Genomic DNA, 16797 nt, shown 5'->3' on the forward strand with positions numbered 1-16797 from the left:
GGGATATCTTATTTTATTTCTATGAATGACAAAAAAAAAACTTGTGTAGATGCAGAAAAGTGCGTGGCCTTTCAGTGAGTTCAGAAGTATAAGTCAACTGTCAGATACATTTTTATTTTCTTTTATTCTATTTTATCATGGTTTTAACCACAAACATACATAAAAACATTGACAAAGAAAATACCACCCCCAAAAAACACTTTAAAAAATACCACACATTTTATTAAAAAAATAATAACAGGATTTCCTTGCAATAATTATCTTTACCAACGACATTAACATAATTTTTTATGCGTGAGCAGTGTTACATCTCCTGTATAAGTCAGCTTTGATACTTGATCACGATCCAAGGACCCCAGGATACACAGGTGAACAAATTCATGTCTTGTGAGCACCTTGTTGACCACGCCTGAAGAGCTCTTAGTTCTGATTGTTTGTGCACTCACAATAGTTCATTGTTAATTACATTGATTGTCATCAGATTCCATACGGAATAAATGGACGAATGGACACCGGATTAAATGCTAATTACGAATTCAATTAAATATAATTTTATTATTCATTAATTTTCAATTCCGCTTATCCTCACAAGAGCCGTGGTGGTGCTGAAGCCTATTCCTGCCAACTACAGTGGGGAAAATAAGTATTTGGTCAACCACCAATTGTGCAAGTTCTCCTCCTTGAAAAGATTAGAGAGGCCTGTAATTGTCAACATGGGTAAACCTTAACCATGAGAGAAAGAATATGGAAAAAAAGAGAAAACCACATTGTTTGATTTTTAAATAATTTATTTCCAAAATAGAGTGGAAAATAAGTATTTTGTCACCTACAAACAAGCAAGATTTCTGGCTGTCAAAGAGGTCTAACTTCTAACGAGGTATAACTTCTAACGAGGTATAACTTCTAACGAGGTCTAACTTCTAACGAGGTCTAACTTCTAACGAGGTCTAACAAGGTCTCCACTCCTTACCTGTATTAATAGCATCTGTTTTAACTATCGGTATAAAAGACATCTCTCCACAACCTCAGTCTCTCACGCTGCAAACTCCACTATGGCCAAGACCAAAGAGCTGTCGAAGGACACCAGAGACAAAATTGTAGACCTTCACCAGGCTGGGAAGACTTAATCTGCAATAGGTTAAACCCTTGGTGTAAAGAAATCAATTGTGAGAGCAATTATTAGAAAATCGAAGACAAACAAGACCACTGATAATCTCCCTCGATCTGGGACTCCATGCAAGAGCTCACCCCGTGGCGTCAAAATGATAACAAGAACGGTGAGCAAAAATCCCAGAACCACACGGGGGGGACCTAGTGAATGACCTACAGAGAGCTGGGACCACTGTAACAAAGGCTACAATCAGTAACACAATGCGCCGCCAGGGACTGAAGACTGCACTGCCAGACATGTCCCCCTGCTGAAGCCAGTACACATCCAGGCCCGTCTGCAGTTCGCTAGAGAGCATTTGGATGATCCAGAAGAGGTTATGGTCAGATGAAACCAAAATAGAACTTTTTGGTAGAAACACAGGTTCTCATGTTTGGAGGAGAAAGAATACTGAAATGCATCTGAATATGCACAGACAGACGCACAGAGGCGCAGACGCGCAGACACACAGACACACAGACACACAGACACACGGACACACAGACACACGGACACACGGAAACACGGACACACGGACACACGGACACACAGACACACACAGACACACACACAGACACACACACAGACACACAGAGACACAGAGACACAGACACACCCACACACCCACACACCCACACACACACACACCCACACCGACACACACCGACACACACCGACACACACCGACACACACCGACACACACCGACACACAGACACACAGACACACACACACACACACACACACACCGACACACACCGACACACACCGACACACACAGACACACACAGACACACACAGACACACACAGACACACACCGACACACACAGACACACACAGACACACAGACACACACAGACACACACAGACACACAGACACACAGACACACACAGACACACACCGACACACACCGACACACACAGACACACACAGACACACACAGAGACACACACAGACACACACAGACACACACAGACACACACAGACACAGAGACAGACACACACACACATTTATATATATATATATATATACATATATATATATATATATATATATATATATATATATATATATATATATATATATATATATATATATATATATATATATATATATATATATATATATATATATAGTTCGCAGTCTAGCTTTGAATCCTCAGTTGACGCCAATTTAGCGGCTGGACTTCTTTTGTCAATCCACCCGGAATGACGGCGAGCACCTAATTAGTGTGCTCGCCGTCATACTGGGTGTATTGACAAAAGAACTACATATCCCAGCATGAACCGCGCACGGGGGAAAATGAAGTCGCAGGCTTCTTACCGTAATTGCGAGACCTGTAGAGGATGGTGTACCCTATCGACTGATTTATTTTACTTTATCGTGATAACAATTTTAATATTGGTCCATATATAAGGGGCACTGGATTATAAGGCGCCCTGTCTATTTTGGAGAAAATTTAAGACTTTTAAGTGCGCTTTGTAGTCGTGAAAATACGGTAATTTCCAAAGACTAAGTTTTTATGGTGGTGTTCTTATCTTACACAGGGCTTTTCAACCTCCGTGGTGCAGATATTGAGTATAACCCTGTCTTCTTTGCATATACCATTGTGGGGATGAACACAATAAGGTTGGAATGATTTTTATTACCTCCGCCAATAGGTGAAACCTACATAGGCTGATATTATGTATTTGGTATACTGATTGTTTATCTGTTCGTCTCGATGTTAGAGTTTAATTAATGAATAAAGGGCTGGCTTGCATGATACATTTGTAATATGAAACAGAAAATGTTTTTAATTTAGGGGAGTAATGAGGTCAAAGGTAACAAAGGTCAGAATAGTAATTTCATGATCACTAGCCTATACATCTGAAATTTGCAGGGTTAGCGATAAGAGATGAAGAGAGGACACCAAGGTTATAAAATATGGTATCCCTTTGAATTTGGTTGTTTAGATGGAGGTCTGCTCTGCCAAAGTGCTCCTAGTTCATTTATTTTTTTGCATAAGACGGATCATAATTGTAATTGGATTTTATTCAGTCAGTGTGTTTGTGTTTTAGTAAGTGTGCGATATGAGATAATGGCATTATCTAATTGTAATTCCCTTTGTTACCTGAACCTCTTTGCAGGCTTTTTGTTGACATAAAACGCCTAACTGACTCAGCACTGAGAGACCATCTGCAGCTGGACTCGCTTACCAACCCAGAACTTCACATTCAGACGTTCCCATATGAATTGGTCGACACTGAGCTGCAGGCCACCTGTGCCATGCTTGCCCCAAAAGAAAAAGTGTGGATCTGTGAGAAAGCCAGTTGTGCTCTCACGCAGGTCATCCCCAAGGTGAGAGTATGCCCGTGTTTGTGCACAAAAGGAAAATGTATGGCATTGTACTTTTCAAAAATGCAGTTTTAAACACACCTGAGGATATACAAAAGTTGTACATTATTATTCTGATATTTTTTGTGACATTAAAATAAACATTTTCGCATGATGCTATTAAGAGGGCTCATTTTCTTTAGTTTAGTAAAGTTGGTTCGGATTACTAACCTTATCTTTTAATTAGCTTTAATAAGTTCTTGTGCATGTGTGAGAACAAACATTCCCAGACATCTCAGTTTCAGGTAGCATATATTCAGAGCCTCTTATAAAAAAAGGAAAAAGAAAAACTTGTAAACCCATTATGCTACTTTTTTCTAAATCGCAATAGAGTGGTGTAAAATGTTTATTTGTCATTGGAAGTACAACAAAATTGTGTTCAAGGTCCAGCACAAGTGAGACAGTTATAACATCACATACTACATTGCCTCACCATTACAAGCGCTTTGGAAATAGTGTGACATGAAAACAATGGGAAATGGTGGGAGGGGTGGCCTTTCACTCCCGTTTTAAGGAAATGGAATGTCTCTCAGGTTGAGAAAAAACACAAAAGAAGTACAGTAGACACCACAAGTAAGGAAGCTGACACAATATAAGATAACCGTGGTGATTCAAATCAAATCAATCAAATCAAATCAAAAGCCTTTATTGTCATCATACACAGCTGCGTATAACGGAATTGGTGGTGCTACTCCAATAAGTGTGTTTTCCCTGTAAAAAAACAAACAAACACCGACATGAATGTGAGTCTAGCGCGAGTGCAAGTGTGTGGAAGTTCAGTTTAGTCAGAGGGGTCTGAGCTGGGACAAATTCGCTTCTAGGAAATAGTTGCCAAAGATTTAGACGTAATATTTTGCGGTTGCGCAATGTCCAATGTCATTGAATTCTGTGCATTTTCTGGCCTCTCGTGCTCAACTGCCCATCCATGTGTTGTTGGCATCCCTCTTCCGAAAGACGTCAGGCTTTAAATACAGCTTGCGGTTGATCCCAGTAGACTGGTCACTCACTACATCCATCTTTTAATACAGCTCCCGCATCTGAACGGCAGCAACTCTGGCAGAGCCTTCGAACAATTTGGGCAGCTGATATAATTCATAGTGCGCTGCTAACTCTCTTCCAAAACAGCAGTACAGTAACCCCTCGAATTTTGTGGATAATATAGACCAGTCATGGCCGCGATAAGCGAAAAACCGCAAAGTAAGATGACCCCTTATTATTACTACCATACTATGTTTTTGTCCCTACACAAAAATACAAGTACAATTATCAAGAAGTGTAATTATTAAATGTTACAGTTTTAGGCATATGAAAAGACTAATGTATTAATATCCAAATATAATCTATATATACAAACATTTAAAACACTTCAAGTACTGTACTCACAGTGAAAATAGTTCCTCTCCCCTTGATTTAAAAAACAACAACTGGTTATTGGGAGCTTTAGTCTAAGTCCTCTTTGTCAGATTCAAGAGGCATCGGATCAGCAATGGAATCTTCAGGAGACACCGTAGGGGAAGCAGGAGGAGCTTCTATGAGAGGTTTTTGACGCACAAGGAACATGGTGATGAGAAGTCATGACTGTTGTTTCTTTTTTTGTACAAATATGCTTTTGTACGAAGACATTTCACTGTCGCCATTGTGTCGTGACATCACAGCGCCATTTTGGCGTGACGTCATCGTGCGATGGCGCCGTCAACTTGCAGTTTCGTGAATGTTGTGTTTTTATGCGCATATAACCAATACCCTCGATTCAGTCATAATTTTTTGCCCGACAAAAGCGGCTTATATGCGAATAAATACGGTAATATAAAATACTGCAATGTACTGAACCCGTAAATATTGAAAACACGAAGTGGTGAAGGATGACAGTATTCCAGGGTTCTTTGAACACCAATCCGTGCGAAACCCACCACCACGATTCTAATCAGATAGGCATTTTCCATGTCCTCTACGTTCAGATTTGACATGATTTTCCCATCTCCCCAGGATTCCATCCTAGTGTATCTGGCCAGATGAGTTTTGCTGGGGATAAGCAGGCTTTCTTTGCATGCTCTCCTTGTAGAGAAAATGTGGTCAAGAATTTTGAAGAACCAGGTTACCAATTCCATAGTTTGTGATATCGAAAATAGCGGATCTCCGGCCATTAAACAAAAGACAGAAATACAAAGAGTCATGTCCGGACGTTTCGTCGACGGACACTTGGTCGACGGATACTTAGTCCCCGGACGTTTGGTTGAACGGACATTTGGTCGCCGGACAGTTCGTCGAACAAACATTTCGTCGCCGGACATTTCGTCGACGGACATTTCGTCGCCGGACATTTCGTGGAACGGACAATTCCTCGCCGGATTCGCTCGCTCTCAAAATTATAATCATGAGAGAGAGAGAGTTAACTGTTGAAAGCGATCAACTAGGTAATCTCTCGCTTTTAAAATTATAATCATGAGAGAGCGTTTGTAATTGCATTGACAATGTCAGCATTAATATCTAAATATCTAATATCAAAATTATCAATAAGTTGCATATTATTGGCGTGTGTACATATTATTCGTCGCCGGATTCGCTCGCTCCCGGATTCGCTCGCTCTCAAAATTATAATCATGAGCGAGAGAGAGTTTGTCATTGATTGCATTGACAATGCCAGAGCATTAATATCTAAATATCTAATATCAAAATGATCAATAAGTTGCATATCATTGATTGTGATAGATCTGTAAAAACAGCTTCAAGAGCAGGTTAAGAAAGAGTGAGATCAATTTAATAGGAAATAGGTTTATTACCAGACTGCAGGATGGGAAGAGAGCTCGAACAGCTGTGAACCGCTCACAGTCTGTTGTCCTTGCAACTCTCTCTCCGAATGAACAGTGGGTCAGTCTTTATATAGGAAAACAGAGTATAGTATAGTTTCTATGACAACGACCAAACTTTGGGCCAAGTCTGATTAATCAGTGTCAAGTCTCCATGACAACGACCAAACTCTGGGCAAAGTCTGATTAATCAGTGTCAAGTCTCCATGACAACGACCAAACTTTGGGCAACTTTCTTATGACAACAATGTTTCTATACTTACAAAAACTGATATAATATTAACAAGCAATTGCCAAGCGACTTTGTCATTTTATCTTACAATTCCCTCCTGTTGTGAGTATAAACACATCGGAACTTCGTTTGTTAGCAACACTACTTTTGAACGAAAGTATTCACAAATTACTTCGAACTGGAGTTTAGACCGACCAGACGGGGGCGAAAACCTTCACGCAGTTGAGGGAAAATTGCTTGGGACGACCTTCTGCTTGGGACGATCGCCTCATGGTCTGATGTCTCAGAATAGGAAAGACACATTAATCAGTGTCAGACAGTAGCGCGACATCAGTGTCAGATTGGGGTGTGGATTGTTCCATGTGTATACGAGTTAGCATTAGTTGGGTTTCAACAATCATGGTACGTTCGACTGTGGCATTAATGGTACGTTTGATCAAAGCTGAGAAGCACGGTAAACAACAAATTAGGATAAGAAGCACGAGAGCAATAACAGTTACAAATGGAACTAGGGCTTTCAAAAGAGTCTATGTCCATGAGCCCGAGAGGAACCAGTCAAGCCATTCTCGTTGTGGAACCGGATCTCCGGTCACAGCGCTCTGCATGTTCCTCATAGCCCGCAGGGCATCATGGACCGAGCAGGACGCGCCGGCAGGGATGAAGGCGCAGCACGAGTCTCCCACCACGGCACACACACCTCCCCGCTGGGCGGCCACTCCGTCAAGAGCAGGGCGGCCCTGGACAATCATCCGGGTCATGGCGGCTACCCGGGCCTCTCGGCCTTGCTGCAGCCGGACTGACGCGCCGGCCCGGAACCTGCAGTCAATGGTCTCCAGACGCAGCGCGTTTCTTGCCGCTCCCACCCCAGGGGAATAGAGCATCAAGATTTTGGAGGAGACTGACCAGTATTTGTGTTTGAGGTGGACATCTGAGCCCCCACACTGGATCATGGTCGTGAGCTCCGACACTCGTTCATCAACTTTAACGGTGGTGGCCAACTTGGTAAAATTAGCGGTCGAAATCACACAGTGACGTCCATCCCAACTTGGTGATGACCAGCACTTTCTTTTTATCACCTTAACGAGTACCAGGTTGCCTGGGGACAGGACCTCCTGTGTGGGAGACCGAGAAGATGTCCGCAGATCATTTGCATTTATCACAGTTCTTTCTTGGACATTTTGCATAACCACTGAGTGAGAGATTCTGTTTCTCCTGTCTCCTACACCACCAGTCTGAGTCTTACGGTTCTATTGGTTCTTTCAATGAGTCCAGCACTTTAGGGGTGGCAGGCGCAATGATACCTCAGGTCGATTCCAAGATGCCGTCCCATAGCTTGGATCACACGGCTCACGAAGCGAGCACCACCATCACTCCAAATGACTCGTGGTATTCCATGGCTTGGAATGATCCTTTTGCATATGGTTTTTGCGACTGCCCTGGCGTCAGCTTTCTTATATGGGCATATCTCAACCCACTTGGCAAGTGCGTCAATGATCACAAGACAGTACTTGTATGTGCCACTTTGGTTCAGTTTGATGAAATCCATGTTCAGAACCTCAAAGGTCCTCTATGTCCCTGTTTGCTTTGTTCCACGCTTGGGTCGTTTATTGCCTTGAGAATTGGGTCTACAGCAGTTGAGACAGTTTCTGCATTTTTTTTAGAGTTGGTTTGGAGGCCTCTGGAAACATGCATTGTTTGTTGTACTATACTGATCATCCCCCCTGTTGAGACTTGGCTCCTCCCATGGCTCAATTTGGCAATTACTTCAAATAGTGAACGTGGGACGCATGGTTTGTTTGCATAGAGGCCGTTCTCGCGTTGAGTGGCTCCTTTCGCCTCCCACCGCAGCTTCTCTTTTTCTGGTCGTTTATTTTAACCCTTTGTAAGAAGGTTTGGTCTCAATTGAAACGCTTTCACCTTTTTTTGCATATGGAGACAATAAAACCAATATAAAAGAGTTCCCTATGGTTTTATGGCATTGCTTGCTGAGCAATAATCTTTCCAATCAATATTTGAGTGGTTGCTGTTTCGTTTTATTACGTCAGAAAGTTTATCTCACCTGTCTCCTCAAATGTTTCAACTGAGAGAACCTTCTTACAGTGCAAAAGGTGGATCCACATCCCCCTCTCGGCTATTTTCATGTCTGCTGGTTGGTCAGCAACACTTGGTATGGACGTTCCCACTTTATGTCGTTGGTAGTGCTTCTTCTTTATAATGTGGGTTGAGCACCCAGGCTCCTGGCACCACCGTTGGTCTGTTTCCTGTTGAGAACCACAGTCTCCTTCTGCTAACCCAAATTCAATGTGTTTCCTTAAAGATTTTTTTTTCTTTTTCAGTGCCCCCAAATTCTCCATTTCGCAGAGTAGGTTAATTGTTCCTCCAGTCAAGTTTCACATTTGGAGTACTGCTGCTGCATTTTCATCAAAAAATCATTTGATGAAATATTTTTCCATAATTTGTCATAAAGTCAATATTAGCGAGTTAGCTTAGCATTGTGATGTTCTTTGATAGCGCTCATCTACCCAGATACTCTGGTCAGAGAGTGAGACAAAGGCACACAGATGATTCTTCAGCTTCTTTTAAATCAATTCCAAGTAATTGACAATGTAGAGCATTCTTGTTTGACAACGCATTACAGTCAACTTTGATGAACACTGAATCAAATTCCCCTGGAAACGTTCGCGGTGCTCTCTACTAAGGACTTCAACTCAAACTACAACTGTAGGACCCCAAGCTGTCCGCCTAGCTGCCTGAACAAAAAAGATGATATAACCTGCCTTTTAAAGAAAACAACGGAAAACTAAATTTATAACAAGTGGAATTTTGTTTTATTTGCAAATCAAGGCTACTCGCGTCTGGCCTGTCAGAGCACGTTTAACTAGGTTTATACGTCAGCGCCTTAGGTAAGATGGCTGCCTGGGACCCAGGTAAGATGGCTGTGCACCGAGCGAGCAGTGATGGGAACGTGAGTTTTTTCACGTTTTATGCAAGATACGTTTTTTTTCTTGAATTTCATTCATATACGTCAAAATAAATTTTGTTTAGCATTTTATCTGTTTTTCTTTGCTCTATTTTGAAATAAATGAAAGTATCAGCCGAATTTGCTTACGTCATGACGTCACACGCCGACGCAGCGGCCATTTTTGTCATGACGTCATCGTGTCACGGCGTCGTCAATTTGCAGTGTTCTTGCATGTCATGTTTTTATGCGCATATAAGCCGTGCCCTTGATTCATTCATCACAAAATTTTTAATGAAAAATCATCACATGTTGTATTTCTGAGATACTGTATGAATCGAAAGGATCGTCTGCTGGATTGGACATTCCTAAAGGGTGTTGCCTGCACGTAGACAAATTTAAAAAGGAAGTCACATGAGCATTACAACCAGGAAGTGTGTCCATAGCTGTCTAGTTTGTCATCCTTAGGTAAGATGGCAGCACCCTGAGCGAGCAATGGCAGGCAGAAGTGTGTTTTTTCACATTTCATACAAGATACGTTTTTTTATTCTTGAGTTTCATTCATAGACGTCAAAATAAATTTTGTTTAGCATTTTATCTGTTTATCTTTTCTCTATTTTGGAATAGATAACAATATTGGCTGCATTTTCTTGCATTATGGCGTTTTGCCTTTGTCACCTTGCAGTTTTGTGCATGTCAAGTCTAATTTGTGCGCATATAAACCATACCCTCGATTCAGTCATCATTTTTTTGCGACAAATAAGGCGTATATATGAGAAAATACGGTAAGTGTACAATAATAATGGACCACATCATACAACTATCTTCTCTTCTCGTGAAGCAAATTACCATAACTAAGTCAAAAACGTAACAAGTTTCCTTGCTGTTTTTTAGGACCACAGGTCTCCCATTCCCTACACTCCACTCTGCCTTGCCAAAGCAGTGAAGAACACAACAGAGATTCAAGGCATGAAAACAGCCCATGTAAGAATTTCTGGGTCATTTCAAAATCCATATTTATAACACCCTTTAAACATTACATATTTGTAGCATAGTTCATTAAGAATATGTATAAACTATGATGTACAAATTATTGTATTCTGTCTTTATTCATGTTTAACACAATGTCCCAACTTCATTGGAATTGTAGAAGTACATTTTCATTAACTGTATAATTTTACTAATGGCTTCATAAACATTCTGCCGCTTTCATGACAGATCAAGGATGCAGTTGCTCTTTGTGAACTTTTTGCTTGGTTGGAAAAAGAGGTAAAGTTTGTGTCTTTCAGCCTTACAACATTTCAGTTACACTTGGAGAGGGTGATTCATAAATGTTTTCACATAGAACTGCGTCACAGAGTTGCCAGCAGGCATTCCATGTTGAGGCTGTTGCTGTAATTTTACAATGAAAAAAAGAAAAATGCAAGTTCAGGTCTGTTTTGTAGCAAGCTAGTTGAAATAGCCTATAGTCACTTAAAATCATCCTTATAATAACTTTGAATTATAATTTGGGGCATTGAAGCTTCCAAATCCTAATCGGTGGTATTGTCCCAATGCTGCTTTGCAACTCTTCACCTTCTTTCAAAAAAAAAATCTTATATAAAAATGTAAATGATAATGAAAGACACTGCCCTGTGATTCGCTGACAACTAATTCAGAATTTGCCCGGGATACTGCCCGTACTTCCCTGGGATATGCTCCAGCACCGTCGTAACCCTTGTAAAGATAAGCGCCATGGAAAGTGAGTGAATGTGAAAATGAACCATAGAATGACAGAATGGATAATGAATGAAATAAATATTTATAACAAGCAGAAGGCTTGGGAGTAGTGCTCGTTCGCACGTTTGTGTGGGGTCAAAGTAGGTGCTTAAGACGCCAATCAATACCGTTCAAATTTCCCAACGTGCGCAAAGCGTGGCCACGTGCGCAGGCCGTATGTTTTGAATGGGAAGCACACTTCCTTTTCACTGCACACTAACATTAGTACTTCTGCGCACCCCGTGTTGTAAGGCTGGAGGCAATCGGTTAGGGTGAATGGGATGTGGGTTTTCGAAGAAGTCGAGATCCTACCGAGGTTTTTGTTGCTTGTGTTTTTTTCTTTGTATGCATGGTATGCCAATGAATAGTTTGAGCATGGGGTAAAAGACGCCGCTAAGTTTTGCCCCAATTCGTCCTTCCGCTTCACTGCACGCTGAACTTATTTTTTTTTGGAAAACAACGTTTTCGGGAAATCAATCAATCAATCAAAAGCCTTTATTGTCATCATACACAGCTGCGTATAACGAAATGGGTGGTGCTACTCCACAAAGTGTTTTCCCAGTAAAAAAAAACATAAATAGTAATATTAAAGTATAAAAAGTCACATCCCGGCTAGGTAAATTCTAAAATATTGCACAATCTAAGATATTGCACATTGTTATTGCACACCCTGAAATTATTGCACAGAAGGGATTGCGTGTCGTGCTAACGCAAGTTCAGAGTCCTGATGGCTATGGGAAAAAACTGTCCTCAAGTCTATTTGTCCGTGCTTTATGAGACCTGTAGCGTCTGCCAGAGGGCAGTAGCTGGAACAGGTTGTGACCAGGGTGGTATTGGTCCCTGACAATGTTCCTGGCTCTGCTCGTGTAGCGTGGGCTGGCAATGTCATCCAGTGAGGGCAGAGAGCAGCCGATGATCTTCTGGGCGGTGATCACTCTCCGCATGGCTTTTCTGTCTGCTGTCGTGCTTCCAGCGTACCACACTGTAATGCAGTATGCCAGGATGCTCTACACAGTGGCTCTATAGAAGGTTACCAGAAGCTTAGTGTCCAAGTTGTTCCTCCTGAGTACCCTCAGGAAATGGAGTCGTTTCTGGGCCTTCTTCACCACTGCCGTGGTGTAGGTAGACCAGGAGAGCTTGTCTGTAACGTGGACCCCCAGGAATTTGAAGGACTGGACCCTGTCTACGCATACTCCATTTATGAGGAGTGGGGCCAGATCTGTGCTGCGTTTGTGAAAGTCCAGGATTGTTTCTTTAGTTTTCGTGGTGTTTAGTGTGAGATTGTTCACCAAACACCATGAAGACAGTTTGTTGACCTCATCTCTGTAAGCAGACTCAGCCCCCCCTGAGATGAGTCCAACCACAGTGGTGTCATCAGCAAATTTGATGATGGAGTTAGACTGGTGGGTCGGTGTACAGTCGTATGTGTACACGGAGTACAGAAGAGGACTCAGTACACAGCCTTGAGGGGAGCCAGTGCTCAGTGTAATGGAGGAAGAGAGGTGGGGACCAAGTCTAACAGTTTGTGGAGGGTTGGCTAAGAAGTTCATTGTTGGGGCTACTTGCCAACACTTAAATAAACTCGAACACAAGAGCACACATTGAGACAGAAAGAATGAAATTTAAGGCCGCGTCTGCAGAGGCGGGGGTCAAGCAAGAACTCAGATGCCGGAGAATGTGACTACTCTCCAGGCCTCTCCAAGCTATTTCCCGCCCTAAACCTGCTTCAACGGTGTTTTTAATAGAGATAAGACAAGTCATAAAAATGGGAGGCGTTAATACAAATGAAGGAGGTGGAGGACAAAATGGTGTAGTGCACATTTGAACCAATAGGTGTAGATAAATTCTATTCTAGTAACTTCTAATACATCAGAGTGCAAAAGTGTGCAAGATTAAATATAAGAATACAATTCATATTTCACATTTCCCCCCTGAAGTAACTAAAATAAATTTCTTTAAACATCAATTTGTATCCCTCCTTTTCAGGTTTTAGAATGCAAATATCATCATCAGTTACTATTCATAGGGTATGGAAAATAACAAAGTCACTTGTCAAGGCAGAGGCGAAAATTCAAGTTTACTCAGCGGTACTTGAGAAAAAATTCCTCTACGTCCCTCTTAATGAGCGAACACAATTTTTAAGTCAAGACAAGTACATTTACCCAGAGGACTCAACATTCTGGGATTCGTCACACTTTGGAGGAGTGCAAGAATCTCCAGCATGGTTTGTCATGCTGTGGTACTGTATGTCACTGTAAGCTACCAGCGTGTGCTGGATAGTGTTTTGAATCATAGCTTTCATACAAGGGATTACACACATTAAGAAAATACAGAATAGTAGTAAAACCGCAAGAAAGGGAGTTGCAAATTTAATCAGAATATGGAACCATGATCCGGTTGTGAACCACGACCACAGTGATGCACCTACGGCTGAGTGATCCTGGGCCATGGTGTTGGCTAGGGCTTTCATTTCAGCTATGGCACGAGTTATGTTACCTTCGTCACCGGTTTCATCTGGGATGAAGGTGCAACAGTGTTCTCCAACTATGGCACACACACCTCCATCCTTAGCTGTTATCAAATCTAGGACCATTCGGTCTTGCAACTCCATTTCTCTAAGGGCTTTCAATTCATCTGCTATACCTTGTAGGGCCTTGACTGTTTGGTTAATGAACAGTCCCATGCGATAATTCAATGTCTCTACACGGAGCATAAGTTTACCCACTCCAAGCTGGGGAAGTAGTGACAATATGATTTTTTGGGGGGTGGACCATAATTTATGATCATCAGGAACATCACTGCCCCAAATTGAATCATGTGGTTTGAATTGCACTGGTGTTGATCTCTTATTTCTTACTGGTATTTTCACTCCCCTTAAAATGAATGCATCTTGGACCATCTGCACCATTGCACAACGACCTTTCCATGCTGTGGGCAAACCCAAATACACCGTATATCCACACATCCAATACCCATCATCTTGAGGATCAGTGCCCATCACATCTGGGACAGTGTAATAGTCCCTGCAGGTGGCACCCAGGGGTGCTCCTGTGGCATTGAACCTGGCTTTGTTAGTGGTGTCTCGTGTGCACGGAGTAAGTACCTCACTACAGTATTTCATGGGGACTTCTCCTACCGGCCTAGAGTTGCCCCATAATGCCATGTTACTAGCGAAACACACAGCCTTAAAATCGCGTGGGAATGGGACGTTGTTTAACATAGCTAGATTTGTCCAATCATAGTTCAATAACCTTGTGAATTTTCTACCTGTTAAAGGTGGTAGAGTGGCATCAATTTTGGGAACTACAGATCTAATTACATTCCACAGGTACCGTGATCTCAGGATGTCGGGATACCATAGAGGTGTGTAGGTGTTATAGGCATAGGGGTCAATCGGCTTGGGATACACTGGTGGGGTACCTGTGGAATAGGGCATACGACTACACACATAACAACTTTCTTTCACACCAGTTAGTTTTTTCTGAAATACCATGAAATTATACCACATATTTTCTTCGTAGTGGTTCTTTGGATTGTTCTTTTCATACCACTTCACTCTCCTCTGTGACAGGATCACAGCATTGTCTCGTTTTTCAACTCGAATCTCTGGGGGCGGGGCATTCAGCCACACCCAGGCTGTCACTGACAGTACAGTCACTGTGATGAGGGTGGCAACAGCTTTCATTTTGGCTTCTGTGTGAGGGTGCAAAGACTATGAGAGGTCAAGGTTAGGTGAGGGGTGCTCGTGGCAGGTGAGCAGACGTCAGATGAGTTTTTCACGAACAAGGGTTTTGGCACCGTCCGACTTCCAGTCTTACTCAGAGTCACCGATTTCTCGAACAACTTTGACTTGGGATTGGTGAATCCACGTCGACCTCTCAGCAATCTTTACTGCTGTGGGGGTGGTGAGTTGAACCACGAATGGGCCTTCCCAACGTGGCGAGGACCAGGACTTCCTTTTTATGACTCGAATCAGGATCTGGTCACCAGGCTTCACCACCTCCTGCAAGGGAGACAAAGGGGATAGCGGCAGCTTACATGTATTTTGGACAAGTTTTTCTCTAAACATTTTTACCATCCACTCTGTGAGTGGATCTGCCTCGCCCTTAGTCTCTTGCCATGGTTCACCTTCCCATAGGGGAAGTTGAAATGGTCTTCCATGAACTATCTCAAAAGGTGTTAATCCTGAGCTAGTTGGTACTATTCTCATATATGTTTTGACCAGTGATAGGCATTCTGGCCATGGCTTTTTTGTCTCTTCCATGTTTTTTTTAAGCCTTAGTTTTATTGTACCATTCGTTCTCTCTACCAGTCCCGCACTTTGCGGATGGTACGAGCAGTGGTTTTTTAAACTTATTCCTAGGTGTTTTGCCATGTGTTGTACTATGCTGTTTACAAAATGAGCTCCATTGTCACTCCAGATGATTCTGGGGATCCCATGTTCTGGGATTATGTGTTTACAGATAGCTTTAGCCACCGTCAATGCGTCTGGTGATTTTGAAGGGACTATTTCAGTCCATTTTGAGAATGAGTCAATCAAGACTAAACAGTATTTATATTGGTTGCTTCTGGATAATTCAATGAAATCCATGTGTATAATTTCAAATGGGTAGGTACCTTTTGGGCATTGGCCTCGTTTGGGCCTGAGGTTACCTTGCACATTATGTCTGCAACAAATTAAACAGTTCTTACAAAAAATTTTAAAGTAGGTATTTAGACCTGTTGGCACATAAAACACACGCTGTACCATATTAATCATTCCCCCTGTTGAGACATGAGACTTTCCATGGCTCAATTTTGCTACCATTTGGAATAAATTCTTTGGTAAGCATGGTAGGCCTTTTGTTGTGTATAGGCCGTCTGCAGACTGTTCTGCGCCTTTAAGTATCCATGCATCTTTTTCTTTCTGTGGTGCAATGTTTTGCATATCAATCAATACTGTTTTTGGGATTGACTCATTTTGTTGTTGTTGTTGTGTATACTGTGCAGTAAGTGTTTGTGCTGCTCCTTTAGCTGCTGTATCTGCTCTAGCATTTCCTCTACTAATTCTGTCGCTGCTGTTAGTATGTGCCTTACATTTGCATACAGCTATGTGGCTTGGAAGTAGTACTGCATTAAGTAATTGTTTCAGCAGTTCGGCATGTTCTACTGATTTGCCTGTGGATGTTTTCATCCCTCTTCTATTCCATTGTGCGGCAAATACATGTAGAGTGGAGTGTGCATATTGGCTGTCTGTATAAATGGTGACCTTCTTACCTTTAAACAATTTGCATGCCTTTGTCAATGCTATAATTTCTGCAGCTTGAGCTGATAGATTAGATGGCAATTTTTCTGCACATAAGACTTTGTTGTCTGTGACGACTGCGAATCCTACTTGATTTTTTCCTTGTTCTGATTTGGATGCTGATCCATCTACGTATACATAAGTGCTGTCTGGAATAGGAGTATCTTTGAGATCTGGTCTTGGTTTGCAGCTTTCGCTGGTTCTTTCATCACATTGGTGTGGATCTCCGTCT

The 16797-nt window shown here is 42.0% G+C and overlaps 1 protein-coding gene across 1 annotated transcript in view; it reads left to right on the plus strand.

The window, feature by feature from the left end:
- xpnpep1 (X-prolyl aminopeptidase (aminopeptidase P) 1, soluble) overlaps positions 1-16797 on the plus strand; it is a 70034-nt gene that overhangs the window by 28881 nt on the left and 24356 nt on the right. The window contains exons 8-11 of the mRNA XM_077606168.1: positions 2697-2778; positions 3279-3489; positions 10418-10507; positions 10742-10792. Coding sequence (XP_077462294.1) covers positions 2697-2778; positions 3279-3489; positions 10418-10507; positions 10742-10792 — 434 coding nt within the window. The remainder of the gene's footprint in view (positions 1-2696; positions 2779-3278; positions 3490-10417; positions 10508-10741; positions 10793-16797) is intronic.

The sequence above is a fragment of the Stigmatopora argus genome, chromosome 7 (assembly GCF_051989625.1).
Source record: "Stigmatopora argus isolate UIUO_Sarg chromosome 7, RoL_Sarg_1.0, whole genome shotgun sequence".
In the NCBI taxonomy this organism is placed as follows: Eukaryota; Metazoa; Chordata; class Actinopteri; order Syngnathiformes; family Syngnathidae; genus Stigmatopora; species Stigmatopora argus.